Here is a 15,902-nt window from a genome sequence, read left to right as displayed (position 1 = left end):
GTTCAGACAAAGAGTTTCCAGACTTTGGCAGAAGTTCATGTCCATGCTAAGACTGAGCGGAATAGTGCAGGCTTTGTACTGAAATTTGTCAAATGTTTGACCTCTGCATTTGAACTGAAGCCTGCTCTGTACCGATGCTCAGTGAGATTTTTACAGCCCGTGGCTGTTCCACAGACCAGACCATCTGTTCCAGGGCAAAGCCAAGCTGTGGTCTGCAGACAGAAGAATGAGAGACGGATAATGAGGGAGAGAGGAATTGACTCTGAGTGATGTAAATGATACACAGCAATGGGATTTGTCCATCGAGGAAAGAATACATCCCATCAGATGCTAGTTTACATGCATCTCTCAGAAACTAATGAATCCTCTCTTCTCTTTCTTTTTGTCCCCACTTCTCCTTCTTTCATCTTTATTCTCATTTCCTGTTTGTCTAATTGTGTTCTTTCTCTTTCTCTTTCCCCCTGCCTTTGCTTCTGCTCTCTCTCTCTCTGTCTCTCTCTGTCTCCACTTCTTCTTTCCATCCTCTCCTAAACAGACCAGAGACTAGACTTGAACAAGCTGAGTCCCAATGACAGTGACACAGTCAGAGGCCAGATAGTGGGTGAGTAATCAAAATGTAATCAAATGGAAGTTGCATTAAAAAAGAAATCAGCATGTTGTCCTTCATTAACTGTGTGTTAAATGATCATGAAAGGTGGAATATGAACCTCTCATAGGCGGCATTTAAAGCAAAAGTTTAGAAGGAAGGTGATTTAAAGCTAATTTCTGTTTAATCCATGAAAATATTGAGTCATCCTTTATTGTTTGACAGTTCTTGTAGTGATCATGGAGCTTGTAACGAGCCTCCGTGTTCTCCTTTGTTTCTTGCACGCTGATGTATAGAATATATTTGTGAAAAATACCCTCGAGGATTTTCTTTAATGTTATTATGACGATATAAATGTGAAATATTTTGAGCTCTAGTCATTTCGATGGTTTTAAATGTCACATTTATCAGTATTTGTGTACATTTTTAGGATTAAATTTCATAATGCCATAATTCCAGACTCTCCCCACAGAAAGGAAAAAATAAGAGTGGTAGAAGAAAAACGCTGCTTCCTTTTAACCAGTCGCTGCAGTACACCACTGATAAAATTTAACCTTATTCCTGTAACTCATAAAGATATATAGCTCAATTTTGTGCTTCGATAAAATATCTGTGCCTGCACTGTAATCTGCTGTCTAGTAATCCTAGTGTGTGCATCTGTCTGCCATGTGTTGCTGCAGTGAGCCTGCAGTCTAGGGACCGGATAGGCACAGGAGGCCCTGTGGTGGACTGCAGTCGCCTGTTTGACAATGATCTTCCAGATGGGTGAGTGAGTTGGGGGAAATCTCTTATCATCATAGGAGGATTTTTTTTTAGAGGCTCTTGCAAATCCTAACCCAAAAAAAAAAAAGAAACGCTGCCTTCAGGTACAGGGGTAAAGATATACAGAATATAAGATTTTCATGTGGTGAGACAGCAGCGAGACTACTAGATGGTTCTGTGGCTACTTAACCATGTCCGCTCACTGCTGTGTCTGTGTGTGTTTCTGCTGCCAGCTGGGAGGAGAGGAGGACCGCGTCTGGACGAATCCAGTACTTGAACCACATCACACGCACCACACAGTGGGAGAGGCCTACCAGGTGAGTACACTCTGCAGCCCACAGAAACTCAAACCCAGACCTCTTAAATCTAACAGCAACAGGCCGATGGAAGACCTCATCTCTGACCTCAGTGCTCCCAAACTGAGGAACTCTGTCCAAAACCGGAGTGGGCTCCTTGAGAAAAAAAAAAAAAAAAGGTGTCAGACACAAAGCTCCAGTCAGTGGTGTTTAATGATGTGGAGGAGCCAGGGAAGTTACAGAGCTGACAAGAGTGGAAATTACGGCGTCTCCTCCCTGCTCTGTCTCCGACTTTTTGTACTTCTGTTCCGTTTTACAGTCTTTATCAGCCACTTTCCTTTTTTTTTTTTATTTCTCAGCTCTTACCACGCTTTACCTCAGGCAGTCTCAGTACTTACTCAGTGAGTCTGTTTGTGTGCTGCCTTGCATGGATTTCCTAGTTAGTGCAAAAGACTTTCTAAATGGTGCCTATTGATTTGTTGCCGTTTGTGTTCAGGGCGATGTCGTCCTCGTTTTCTTTCCTCTTACACTTTATTTTCTGTCTTTATTTCTTACACTGATTAACCACTACCTAACCTTTTCAATTTGGTCCTTTTCTTGTCTCCCCATCACCCTCTTCCTCTTCCTCCTCCTCCCCCCCTTCCCCGTTTGCTCCTCTCAGGCCTGCATCAGAGTACTCCAGCCCTGGCCGGCCTCTCAGCTGCATCGTGGATGAGAACACGCCCATCAGTACGAACGGGGCCACGCCCACCACAGCGTTGCCACCCAGTGACGGCGACCAGCGGGCCCAGGAGAGACGGGTCCGCTCACAAAGGCACCGCAACTACATGAGCAGAACCCACCTGCACACGCCCCCGGACCTGCCTGAGGGCTACGGTTAGTTACCGCGGGGCTGTTGTGCTGGTTGCCTTCCAGCTGGGAAAATATAAACCTTACGGAAAATGCATCATCACGGCCTTGTTGCTTCTTCCTTCTTTTTTTTTTAAGTAGTTAAAATAGTTCAAGGTTGGTGTAGTGTATGCCACTCGTATGTGTCTGGATATATATTATCAAAAATGAGCAGATCATAAACCACAACACTGGTAACTGATGATGGAAATGAAAACACACACACACATCCACTGGAAACACACTGGATGACACACTATACCAGAGATTCCAAACAACAGTGCTTGCAGTTCCCCGGTGGTATGTGGAAAAACTGTGGGAAAAAAGTTACTGTAACTAATATCCACTTTTATATAATTACTAGTGTTAAATAACATCCAGTTTAAAAACCAGCTGAAAGGAACGCATTCGGGACATGACTGGGGGTGTCGAGCTCATCTGTCAGGGCTGTTGGGTGCACGTCTTTAAAAGAGGTTGGAAAACACCTGATCCGGCGCGTTGACTCCAGCTTTCTGATGCGACGGATACATATTGAATATCCTGATTACATCAGAACATGCTGTTTTTGTTTTCATGCCCCATCAAAAGGCCGTTTCCACTTCCACTGAGAGTCGTGTCATCGTCGTTATGTCGTTGTCTTAATTTTTTTTTTTTTTTCGCCTCTGCCCTCCTCCCTGCTCAACACTGGGCTCAGTAACCCGGCTAATCTGTGTCCTCATTCAGTCCAGCTGCTCTGATGACGCTGCAGCTCCACACAAGGAGCCTGAAATACTGGCTCCATTTTAGACAATCTAATTGAATTGATCTAGTTGTTAAAGGCTGGCGGCAGCCGTTCACCCCCCCCCCCACACACCCTCTGTTCTCCTCTCTGCACACAGTCAAACAATCAGACGCATTCATGTAAAAGCAAACACACACACAGTCACACAAACTGCGATCCCCACACAGCCCTAGGGAGTTTTGTTTATCCTCACAGTGAAATCTTGTGGAGGATTTGGGAGCCAGAGCCATAGAAGCGTATCGCAGCTTTGCCCTCAGTCCCACAGATTAGGCTGCTCCGAGCCGCACCACGCTAGTCTCTCCATAACTCCTGCTCTCTCTATCTCTGCCTCACTTTCTCACTGCTTGGGCAGTTCCTGTGAAAACCTGTCAGCAGTTTTGATTCTCCTAATGTGAGCGCACACACACACACACACACACACACACACACACACACGAGCCAAGAGACGTCACCCCCGTGTGGTGAACGTATAGCGTGCACTCGTCGCGTGGGTGGGGGTTTTGGGAGGTTGTGTGTACATGCATGTTAAAGCAGGGCGGTAGGTCCAAAGAGATGCCAGAGAAGAGCTCTCTGGCAGGCAGCTCCATGGAAATATCTCTGTCAGCCCGTGATGAATGAGCTCACCAACTCAAAAGTCAGACAACCCCGTCTCTCCTCTTCTTTCCTCTCCAATGTTCTTCACCCTGTCTCTCACCTCTTCCTCCTCCTCCTCCTCCTCCTCCCCCCCCGTCCCCTCACTCCCTCCTCTGCCTCTTCCTGGCTGCCTTTTGGGATCTCCACTGACTCAGGCAGTCCTTTTTATCTCCATCTGTGTGATCTCTCTCTTATCCAGACAGATTATAAGCACAACCTGTCTATATGTGGCACATGAATTAAACTCGGTTTCATTTTGCATATATGTTAAACATTTGACTTACACCTGATGCCCAGGTTGATGCAAAATGCACTAGTTTATTCATTTTTAAAAAAAAAACCTATTCACACTAAGGATCCACAAATCTTGCATTGATTAACCTCCTTTTTATATCTTTATACAGAGCAAAGGACCACACAGCAAGGCCAAGTGTACTTCCTCCACACTCAGACAGGTGTCAGCACGTGGCACGACCCCCGAGTACCCAGGTACGTCTGCTGCAGAATCTACGACCTCCGGGAGACGACACAACATCATGCTCCTCTGTTATCGCTTTTTTATTGTTTTGCTCTTTTTCACTATCCCTCAATATAACACTGCAAGATACGGCACATAAACCGCAAGAGTAATAAAATTCATGAATGAGGAAATGGGGTGTGGGTCTCCACAGATGCCTAAATCAGTCAACTTAAACACTGCAGCAGATTATGAGTCTGACATGCTGTGAGAAGACCCATGTCACGGGGCTCGGGGAGGGATTCACTCGTCTGGCACGAGCCCCTGAAAGGCCTCACTTTTGGGGACACATGGCCAACAGCACACAGGTCTCAGTCAGCCGTACCAGAAGCTGTTGGGCAATCCTCGCTCAGGCATGTGTGTCCTATTGATTACCGTGTTCCAAAAGAAACGCACACGCAAGGAGATCTCAATGTGCATGTGCAAAAACAGCAACCCAGTGCACTCCAGACGCTATCAATAAAACATGACTGCTATTATAATACCTGGCCGCTGCTCGCTCGCATTCTATCAGTACATGAGTGATAGATGATATTTTTATTGCTCTTGATAGGAGGCTATTGGTCACGCCACACCTTACTGAGTGCTCCTCAGACAGCTCCAACATTAGCAGATGGCTTAGCTGCCAAGCTCTCTCATCCCTCGTGAGGCTGCGGTCCCTTTTGGCTTTAACCATGCAAAACAGAAAAGTCAGCGCCAGCATAGTGAGCCTGCTTTAATTTCCAGTCCAGCTGAAAGGGGTTGCAGGGCAGCAGTAAATAATTTAGATGGGAGGAAGAAGAAAAATAGAATAAAAGTGATTTCTCAGGCATCTCGGACTCCTGCTGTCCGCCTGAGTCCAGTTCGTCAGTGCTTTGGTATGTTTTATATCTAGAATTTGATGTGTGCGTGCTTTGTCTCTCTTCTCTCCTGTCCCACCCTACGTTGCTTCTATTTTCCCTCAGTTTTCGCGCACTAATGCTTTGTTGTGGTGTTGTGTTCTCCTCTGTTGCACCTCAGAGATCTGAGCAATGTGAACTGTGAGGAGCTGGGTCCTCTACCTCCAGGATGGGAGATAAGGAACACTGCCACCGGGAGGGTTTACTTTGTCGACCACAACAACCGCACCACGCAGTTCACAGACCCACGCCTCTCTGCCAACCTGCATCTAGTCCTAAAGTGAGTTCGACAGCGCCCTTGAGCCAGAGAAATGAGATAGTGAAATAATTTAGACGGTACATAAAAAAACTGGGTATAAAAGCAGAGAGATTTATTTTCTGTCTTTGTTTTGTCTTTGTTTCGTGTCTGTAGTCCAAGCCCTAATGGTTCTCGAGGAGGCATCGAAAGTCAGAATGTCAGGTAAGGTTTGGGCTCGTCGCCAGTAGTCCTCACTGCACGCAGACGGGAACACACACACACACACACACACACACACACACACACACACACACACACACTCAGACATTCACAGACTTACTCACGTTGCCTCCCCCTCGGTCAATGTTTTACAGTGGGATCCCGTGCCAAGGTGTGTTCACCACCTGTAGAGGTTCAGCGCTCAAGAGTAGCGCTTGTGCTGAGCAGACGTTCGTGCATGCACACACACACACACACACACACACACACACACACACACACACACACACACACACGTACAGAAATACATAAACAGCACACTCCTCCACAGTCTTTCTTTCCACACAAAAAAATTCAAATTCCTCAGCTCCACAGAGGTTTTGATCATAAAGGCGTTTTAGCACACAATCCGTCACAAAGCTGGCTTTGGCCAGACATCAGATAGCAGAGTGGAAACCAAGGCTGCTGTGTCTGTAGCTGAGGAGCGTCTCACGTCCAGGAAACGGAGCATAAATTTGATGCCCAAGTCAATGAATGAACCGTGTGTGTGTGTGTGTGTGTGTGTGTGTGCGTGCGTGCGTGCGTGCGTGCATGCATGCCTGTGTGCATGGATGCACATGTTGAGAATTTCTTCCTCCGTGCAGCTGTTCAAACACATACTATGCTACAATAGCCATAGAATTACCCATAGGCCTTTGCTGCACAAAGGTGGAGCAGTGTACGGGTGCCTTGGTGGGCCTCCTCCGCCTGACCTCATTCCTCCTCCGTGCAGAGAGAGAGAGAGAGAGAGAGACGGAATGCATCGACGGAGAGATCAGGTTTCTTTTTTTCCTGTTCTGATGGATCAAAGAACGTGTTTGGGATTTTGTATTCGCTTTGCTTTTTTTCATCTACGGCTGTCTGAAAGGTCCTATAAAAAAAAATGTAGCCTGGCACGCCACATTTGTTTTTAATGTAGGCATTTTTGTCATGAGCATGATTATGCCCAGATGTGTGAAAATCTCATGCATAGAATTTCTATTGTATATGTGCTCTGGTAGGATAATAAGTGGTGGGGTAATTACTTCACATCAAAAACCAGGAAATGTGTAATTTATTTAGAAGTAATAACACAGGAATTATTTTATACAGAGAAAAATATTAGCGTGTGTGTAACTGCGCGTGTTTTTAGTGCTGTGTCGTTGTCATCGGGCACATTTGCACATTTCTTGTTATGTGGCTCTATTGTGAAGTCAAAAGTTAAATAATATGAAATTTTAGATTTGAGTTGTGGAGTGCCGTACATCTCCTGGTTATTCAAGGACACATGGACCTTGGCCAGAGATTTGTGAAATAACTTCTTTATAAATTGTGCGTGACTGAGGTTTAACTTAAGCCTTCCTCAATCCATTTTAATTACATGAAAAGTGTAATAGATGATTTTTTTTTTTTTTTTTTTTTGGGTACAGTTTCTGTCCTAAGTGAAAGCTGTTCTATTACTGCAAAAAAGAAAAGACTTTGGAGTGACTTTTTTTTTTTTCGCTTGTGACAAAACTCTGGAAAAGATATCAGTCGTCATGGATTTCCATCAAGACATCTGCCTTTTATCAAGTCAGGGATTTTAGAAATTTTCGCCCCTCGTGCCGTCATTCCACAAGAATGTTTGATATATATATGTATGTATATTTATGTATGTCCATCAAAGTTAAAGTTTATTGGCCTTTTTTATTTGCTCAAGACATTGCCTAAGCATCCACAGCACGGTTTTGGTTATATTTCCTCTATGATTTTGTAATCTTCTGCTGAATCCAAGCTCCTTGACTGGTCAAGGTCACTGTTCAATAGGTAACTGAATCCTTGGCCGGTTTAAAGACCCGGCTGCAGGACTGCCCTGCGTACAGTCGCATGAGAAGTAACTGTGTCATTTCCCAGACCGTCAGTGGTTTGTCTCGGAGCGAAAACACTGCATTTTATTACCGTGAGTTATCTCTGCAGAGAGCGACTTCAGGTAACATGCACCAGAGTCGTGCTCATCAGTGAAGAGCTGTAAAGAGAGGAGAGAGCTGTGGATCATGTTTGCCTGCAACCATGATGGAAAGAGCCGGAGACACGGAGCAGGAATGTTTGATTTATGGGTGAAAGTGCAGGAAGAGATGCTCCGTGCCCTCCTTTCTCCTTCCTTCCCTCCCTCCCTCCCACCCACCCTCTGAGCTGTCTACAGTGTTTGGGTGCTGTCGGGAGAGTGCCCTTCCTGCCTCCCCTCTCCCTCTCTCGCCTTCCCTCCCTCTGAGTCTAGTCTGCAGGAAATAAAGGGATTCATGAGGAGGTCTCGAGTGTCCTATGGGGCCCTGTGGCTTTCTGGGATAGCAGGAAGTGATTGAGTTTGGTTTCTGGTGTCTGCCCAGCAGAATCCACTGCGGCTCTTCAGTCACTTTGTTAAGATGAAGTTGTCATTGCGGTTAGTGGAAAATGCAAGCTGTTGGGCGGATACTTTAGAGTAGGAGTCTGGAGCTAAATGAACGTCTGACGTGAAGTGATCTGACAAGAAGTGATCTGGCTGACGGTCGAGGTTCCTCCTCTGTTTGTTTACTGCAGTGGTTTGATGTAATTACCTACGAAAGAGTCAGAGTGAGTGAAACTGTTTACTTTAACCTTGGCATCACTTTGAGTCTTGCATCCTATGTATACATCCGTACTACATGAACACAGACTGACATGTGTATGCTCCCGCCACCCTCTGTGCTCGGCTCTACAGTCTGGTGTTTATGACCCTGCTCAAGGCCGAGTGTGCCTGCTACCCCCCACTGAAGTGCAAAAGGCCATTGTGCAAATAATCCTTTAGTGCTGGCCCCATAAAGGCTCCTTTGATTCTGTGCGTGTGTGTGTGTGTGTGTGTTGTGTGCCCCCTCCCTACTGTGCCACCCTCAGAGGCTGTCTTCCCAAACACAGCGCCCGCTTCAAAGTCGTATTCGCCATCCAGTGGCCTGCGCCAGAGTCGAGACCTCTGTCATCATTACCCACAGATACAGACGGTTCACGGCCGCACTGTTTACACTTCTTGGCTACTGTTTACGAATGTTGCATCAAATGCTACTTTCTTTTTTACTCTTTTGTCTTTTAACACATTGGCTTTAGAGTGAAAAGACAACTATGAGAAATTATTTGAAAGCCAGCAGCAAAGTTTTGAATCAGTTGAGATTAAACTTTTGTACATTCAGGCTACACTGCTCTACAAAGGCAGAGAGCAGTAACTACAGAAGCAGTGAAGTTTTCAGGCAAGCTCTTTTTATATACAGTCTCTGGGCAAACCATAAAAAATGCAGATGCTGCACTCTGCCTCTTCAGGGGGGAAAACAACTACAAACAAAATGTGTGTTTCACCTTTTTCTTGTCTTGGATTAAACGTGTCTTGTTTGTGTCTGTTCGACTATTAGTTTACAGTAACAACAATAACAAAACATCAAACCGAACATTGAATTAATTAGGTTAACCACATGAATTCCACTTAAGTCTGAAGCTAAGCTGGCAGCTACTGATGTTCTGCTAAACTAGTTAGCTTTAGCAGGTGTTTTTTTCTTTATCCATCATGATAGCATTTAGCTACTGCCTCATTAGTTTTGTAGAACAACAAACTAAATTAGAAACATTGGTTCATCCAAATGGATAATTTTATTGGTTTACATCTAAATTAGTACATTTAGTTTTAGCTTTAGCTAAGGCTAGCCATGGCTACCTCCTATCCCCAGCTAGCTTTCACTTGATATAGCTCTTCTGTCTAGGTGTTTTTTTTCCACATAAATTATACATTTATAATGGTAAAATAGGTGATAAATCCTGTCTCGACTAAATATTTATTTCCTACATCTTAGCTTTGTAGGCTGGTACATGTTATGACTTTCTGTCGGTCACAGTGTCCGCAGTGTTCTTTCTCTCTCCGCCTCTCAAACTTTTAGACTCGACAAAATGAACCAGTACGCCTCTGCGAGGTGGCCTCAGTGACCCTGCGTTACCACAAGTGGTACACGATGATTCAAAAGCAACAGAGATCTGCAGAACTTTCTTTCCCTCTGTCACATTGCCCCCCCCCCCCCAAAACTTATTTTAGTTCAGCCATCTCTCTCTGTGTGAGACCACCAGGCTTCTGCCAGGTAGAGAGGAGGAGAGAGGAAGCGGCGTACGTGTTTGTGCGTGCGTCTCGTGTGTGTGTGTGTGTGTGTGTGTGTGTGTGTGAGGGGGTGGAGAGTGAGGGGGTGGAGAGTGAGGGTGAGTGAGTGAGATGTCCTACCTCCCGTAATCCCACCTCCACCTATGTCTGTCTGTCTGCGAGGGGCCGTGGCAGCGGTTTGACTTGATGTGCTTCCCAGATGACCTCAGTGTGTTTACTTCTCGTTCTCTGCAGTCAGCAAAGGACAGAGAAAGAACTCTCACTCTCAGAAAGCTGTATTTTGAGTTTCTTGGCGTTGCTCTTGTTATTTTTGTACAAGTGCTTGCTTACTTTTTTCTCACCAGTAAGCATGTTTGCATTTTGTATTGGTACACCTAAGACTTACCATTTTTGTCTTTGATCTTGTCGCCCCCCCCCCCTCTCTTTTTCTTGGCCTGTTTCTCTCTCGCTTTTTTCCCATGCCACTCCTTTCTCTACCTCTTCCTCCTCCTGCTGCTGCTGCTGTCTCCCTCTCCCTGTCGTCTGCCCTCCAGTCGTCAGAACCAGTTGAAGGATCAGGCCCAGCAGGCTCTGGTGTCCCCCGGTCAGCTCCCAGAGGAGGCCGAGTGCCTCACGGTGCCCAAGTACAAGAGAGACCTTGTTCAGAAGCTCAAGATCCTCCGCCAGGAACTGTCTCAGCAGCAGCCTCAGGCCGGCCACTGCCGCATTGAGGTGTCCCGTGAGGAGATCTTTGAGGTGACGAGAAAAAAACAAGCTCAGTCATGTTATCATATCATCTGAAGCTCACAAGGGGTTGCGAGTTATTAAAAATACTCAGAAACAGATACATAATTTAACCCTGTGGGAATTTCAGTTGTCACAGCCTGAGGATGCGTGAAAATAAAAAATAAAAAAATTAAAAATGCATAACAGAATGCTAGAAAAACACGACAGTGATGTAATATTTGCTCCATTGCACAACCACCAGCACTCCATTTCCCCAAAACTGCAGCCAACACATTTACATTTGGCACTGTAAGAAAAGACACACCCTCCATTCTGTGTTAAAGTTATTTATAGACTCACCTAAGTTATGTTAAACATTCTCCGAGGGGTTTTTCTCTTCTTTTCTACCCCCATAAAGGTCATTGCCCATAACAGTTGGCTGTGAGAATGATTTCTCTCACACTCACACACACACACACACACACACACACGGGTTATCTCTGAAGTGTGAAGGTAGTCTGTTCAAAATCTAAAGCAGACCTCTTGTTTGAGATGAGGATTTTCTCAAGTACATTTTCTCAGCGGGGGAGTTTTTTTTTTTCCCCTGCATCTAGGAGGTGCAGGGCCCTCATCAGAACAACACCACCTGCAACAGACTGCATGACCCTCATAAAATATGCACTGGAATGTGCTGGAACAGCCGCGTCTGTTAATCTGAACGAAGACATTTTTGTTGGCTGATCTCAATGTGAGAGAGAGAGAGAGAGAGAGAGGGGCGGAGGGGGTGGGGGGCAGAAGACGTCTTGAGGTTGAGCGAGACATAACTGCATAGCTTCTCCAGACCAGCTGAAGCATTAAATTATGACTGAATAGGCAAGTGTTAGCTGGTGGACTGTCAGAGCTGTCTTTATGTGTACTTTTCGGTGTAGATAAGACATTCCCATTTCTCCCACAGCACCTCTCAGTTGTCTGCTGTATCTGGAGGGCACAGTGGAACCTGGCTGTCGGAGAGGCTGTGTTATTATAGTCTTATGGCTATGTTTATTATAACTGCCCCTAATCCACTTTAAACGAACCCTCCCCCTGACGCTGTGAGCCGTCTGCACATGGGATGAACACCGATTGAGGCGGAGAGATCTCGGCTTCACAACAGAGAGCCTTTTGAAAGTGACTGCTGTAACGCCACACTGCATCTGTCTCATTTTTTTTTGTGTGTGTGCAGAGAACTCCCCACTACTTTCCTTTTTGTGCAGCTTTTAACTTCACTGCTTTTAGGACAGTCTCAACCTTTGGTCCACCAGTTGTCGTGTTTAAACGGGTGCCATAATGCAGTGCATGGGCTGTGAATGACATAAGTGTAGAGAGTGTGTGCATCACTGGAGTCTGGCCCCCTCGCATTGATACTTGCAAACTGATGGATAGTCTTCTCTTTAACTGTTTCTCTGCAGACGATCATGTAGAACCATAAAGCCCCAGCAGCTAGGAGGGCAAACACAGTGCAGCGGTGTAAACAGCTGCCTAACCGACGCTGTTACCGTCTTTTGACAAAGTTTGTTTGTGTCTGTGTTGCAGGAATCGTATCGACAGGTGATGAAGATGAGGCCGAAGGACCTGTGGAAAAGGCTAATGGTGAAGTTTAGAGGAGAAGAAGGGCTCGACTATGGCGGCGTGGCCAGGTAAGAGGCCGGAGAAGAATGGAGTGTGGTGGATGGGACAGAATTTGGTTCTGTAAAAGCTGCATAAAGAGGTCTGCCTCCTAGTGGAAGAGTGCCAAACCACACAACTTACTCACTGTTTGTTTTGTCTGGTTTTTTCTTCTTCTTCTTTTTTTTTTTTGGTAGTAATTTCTTCATCAGCTAAAGTTTTTACTCACTATGTTCCGAGTTACAGTTACACAGAAGATCTAATTAGTTTTTTTTTCTCCCTTGCCATCTCCAGGGAGTGGCTTTATCTGCTGTCGCATGAGATGCTGAACCCGTACTATGGCCTGTTCCAGTACTCCCGCGATGACATCTACACACTGCAGATAAACCCAGACTCTGCCGTCAACCCCGTGAGTCTCAGTCACTACTGACAACACAAAGCATCGACCTGTCTCGCGTGGCTTTCACACGCCGACTCAAGACGTTTTGTATGGAGAGTTCTCAACCCAGTTAAGCAAATTATGCAGCCAGACATAGGCCTCACTTCAGACACTGTCAAGAGGTTTGGGTCGTTGTGTCTTCTATTACACAACTTTGTCGCTCTCTGTGTTTGTTTGGGCTGGCGTCGGTCCATTTAGCCGCTGCTCTCCAGTCAGCAGGCATGATCTTGTGGTTTTAACTGTTGTGTTGACACTGTGCTGTTTTGGTTGTTTACTGTTTGTATCGCCTAGAACAGCACGGTCTGTCAAAAGGGGAATTCAGAGGTTTAATATTGAGTAACAAATTCCTAATGTGTACGTTAGATGTAGTCCAGAGGAGAACTGGAGCTCAGCCCCGAACATGCTGTCTGCTCATTTGGAAACTGAAGATGTTTTTGTCTCCCTGCAGGAGCACTTGTCATACTTTCACTTCGTTGGCCGTATCATGGGGATGGCAGTGTTCCATGGCCACTACATAGACGGAGGCTTCACTCTACCCTTCTACAAACAGCTGCTGGGTAAACCCATCACCCTGGACGATATGGAGTCTGTTGACCCCGACCTGCACAACAGTCTCGTCTGGATTCTGTACGTGGAAGAAATCAATTGACTTTTCTGTGTTAAATGAAAAACGAAAGGATTTGTGAAGAATTACAACTCATTTACTCACAGCGTGATGCTCAGTATTTCTGTGACCACTCGATGCACGTTACATGTATTCAAATTTTAAAAGGAAAAAGAAAAAAGTTTGGTGTTTTGCCCACATTAAAATCTCTCTCCCACACTATGACGACAGCGCCCCCCAGGGTTTTTTAATATTTCTTACATCAGTGGTTTTACTGAATGAAAAACTCTTTGTATTTCTTTTTTTTTTTTTTACCAACAGTGACTGTGCAAAAATCCTATTGTTACCTTGAAGTAGTAATTCTAATGTTGCTCTCTCACTCCAGGGACAATGACATCACAGGTGTGCTGGACCACACCTTCTGCGTAGAACACAATGCCTATGGAGAGATCATCCAGCACGAGCTCAAGCCCAACGGTAAGAGCATCCCCGTCACCCAGGACACCAAGAAGGAGTACGTCCGGCTCTACGTCAACTGGCGTTTCCTGCGAGGAATAGAGGCCCAGTTCCTGGCTCTACAGAAGGGCTTCAATGAGGTCATCCCCCAACACCTGCTCAAGGCTTTTGACGAGAAGGAGCTGGAGGTATTTAAATGCGTCCTCGCGTCTTATTTCTCAGTTCATCTTCAGGTTTGTAAATCCAGCGTATTGACATGATCTCTGTACCTGTAGCTGATTGTATGTGGGCTGGGTAAAATCGACATCAACGACTGGAAGTCCAACACGCGGCTCAAACACTGCACTCCGGACAGCAACATTGTGAAATGGTTCTGGAAAGCCGTGGAGTCGTTCGACGAGGAGCGCAGAGCGCGGCTGCTGCAGTTTGTCACCGGCTCCTCCAGAGTTCCTCTGCAGGGCTTCAAGGCCCTCCAAGGTAAGAACAGCCGGGACAAAATACTACATGCGCACACGTGTTTTGCAATGTAAATGTTGTAAAATGTAAATATTTATTGTTATGCAATAAATGCGAGACAGTCTAATGCTTGTAAGAACACTGTGATTTAATGATATGGCTCGGTGTGAATTGCTCTGTTTGTGGGTTGGACTTGGACCAGACTGAGCCAGGTCATGCAGGTGAAAGTTGTGCGAGATGTTAATACTTAACATCAGATGAATAGTTAACGAAGGTGTGGTGGTGTAGCTTTTACTGTGTCTTTGTTACACACAGCCTGCTGACCACTCACAAGCTCTGTCAACACAATCTGGGACGTGTGTTTGGGATTCTTTGCCTCTCTGTGTGTGTGTGTGTGTGTGTGTGTGTGTGTGTGTGTGTGTGTCTCTGGGTTTCTCCGACCTGACATGAACCCTGAGTCTGAGCATAGTGCAGTGGTTCAGCAGGTCCATCCTGGCAGACGGCGCTGCCCAGAGACAGAGCACCCAGGCATGAGGAGTACACCATGATCCACAGGCAGACAGCACCCTTACACACCTTTTATATAACATGGCCATCCTGTCTCGGTCAAAACATCAGCAGAGGCCAAAAGACCCAAAAACAACTCGCACACAAACTTGGACTTAAAGTGTCTGTAAGTCTGCGGGCCACAGTTCAGGGACAAAGTCAGTTCCTTGTTTCTTGTACCAAACAAACATTTTCTTTTATGTCTGGAGAAAATGATTTGTAGGCCGGGGGTGTCCGCGGAGAAACACAATGCTTCATTTATGTATGTTGTGACACATTTTTACCTTTTTTATCAAAATAAAAAAATGCAGCTCCTGCGGTTTTTCACTGGGCCATTCATCTCTACCTGGAAGTTTCAGAATAAAAGTCATAAATTCATATAGAGGGTATTAATAGATGATGATAGAACAATAATAGATATTAGCCTAAAATATTTCAGTGTTATAAATTCAGTGGTATTTAAATTTTAACATTAAGTATTCAGTAGTGATTAAGTATTCAGTAGTGATTAAATTTTACAATTAATCACTTGCTTCCGAGATTAAAATCCTTTCGTCCTTTTCTTTGCTTCCATATTCTTGACTTAAAGCAGACCTCATCTCTATGAATAAAAAGCAGTCGTCCAGGAGACTGTGCTGTGAATAAATGTCAAACTCTGTAAATATCTGTATCTGCAGGTGTGAGAGAGTCTGTTTCACTGAAGTGTTGGTTTGTCTCTACAGGTGCCGCAGGCCCACGGCTCTTTACCATCCATCAGATTGATGCCAGCACCAACAACCTGCCCAAAGCCCACACCTGGTGAGCAGACTGTCAACATTATGAGACTCTCCGATCTGCTTTTAATACTGAAGGGCAGAGTAGTAAAGCTCATCTTCTGTCTGTTAAAATCTGCTCTCACCCTCTCTCTTTTTTTCTTTTCTTTTCTTTTCTTTTCCTTTCCCAGTTTCAATCGGATTGACATTCCTCCGTACGAGCACTACGACAAACTGTACGACAAGTTGCTCACTGCCATCGAGGAGACGTGCGGCTTTGCTGTAGAGTGAGTCACTGATGAGGGCAGAGCTCTGCAACAGCTAGAAGCAACATGGTTTGGCTATCATGTGCCCCCCC

General features: G+C 45.4%; 1 protein-coding gene across 1 annotated transcript in view; it reads left to right on the top strand.

Moving 5' to 3' along the window:
- smurf2 (SMAD specific E3 ubiquitin protein ligase 2) overlaps positions 1–15,896 on the top strand; it is a 46,107-nt gene extending 30,211 nt beyond the window's left edge. The window contains exons 5-19 of the mRNA XM_023431659.2: positions 536–601; positions 1,267–1,351; positions 1,582–1,665; positions 2,306–2,520; positions 4,351–4,435; positions 5,463–5,621; positions 5,754–5,801; positions 10,476–10,677; positions 12,220–12,323; positions 12,586–12,700; positions 13,179–13,357; positions 13,720–13,978; positions 14,066–14,267; positions 15,515–15,590; positions 15,736–15,896. Of these exons, the coding sequence (XP_023287427.1) occupies positions 536–601; positions 1,267–1,351; positions 1,582–1,665; positions 2,306–2,520; positions 4,351–4,435; positions 5,463–5,621; positions 5,754–5,801; positions 10,476–10,677; positions 12,220–12,323; positions 12,586–12,700; positions 13,179–13,357; positions 13,720–13,978; positions 14,066–14,267; positions 15,515–15,590; positions 15,736–15,835 (1,979 nt within the window). The 3' untranslated portion in view covers positions 15,836–15,896. The remainder of the gene's footprint in view (positions 1–535; positions 602–1,266; positions 1,352–1,581; positions 1,666–2,305; positions 2,521–4,350; positions 4,436–5,462; positions 5,622–5,753; positions 5,802–10,475; positions 10,678–12,219; positions 12,324–12,585; positions 12,701–13,178; positions 13,358–13,719; positions 13,979–14,065; positions 14,268–15,514; positions 15,591–15,735) is intronic.
- Positions 15,897–15,902: the final 6 nt, after the last annotated feature.

This window comes from Seriola lalandi, unplaced genomic scaffold (genome assembly GCF_002814215.2).
Source record: "Seriola lalandi dorsalis isolate HSWRI2012SDOR001 ecotype SW California unplaced genomic scaffold, Sedor1 jcf7180002054926, whole genome shotgun sequence".
Classification (NCBI taxonomy): domain Eukaryota; kingdom Metazoa; phylum Chordata; class Actinopteri; order Carangiformes; family Carangidae; genus Seriola; species Seriola lalandi.
Note: the sequence above shows the minus strand (reverse complement) of the source record. Positions and strands in the feature narration are given on the sequence as shown.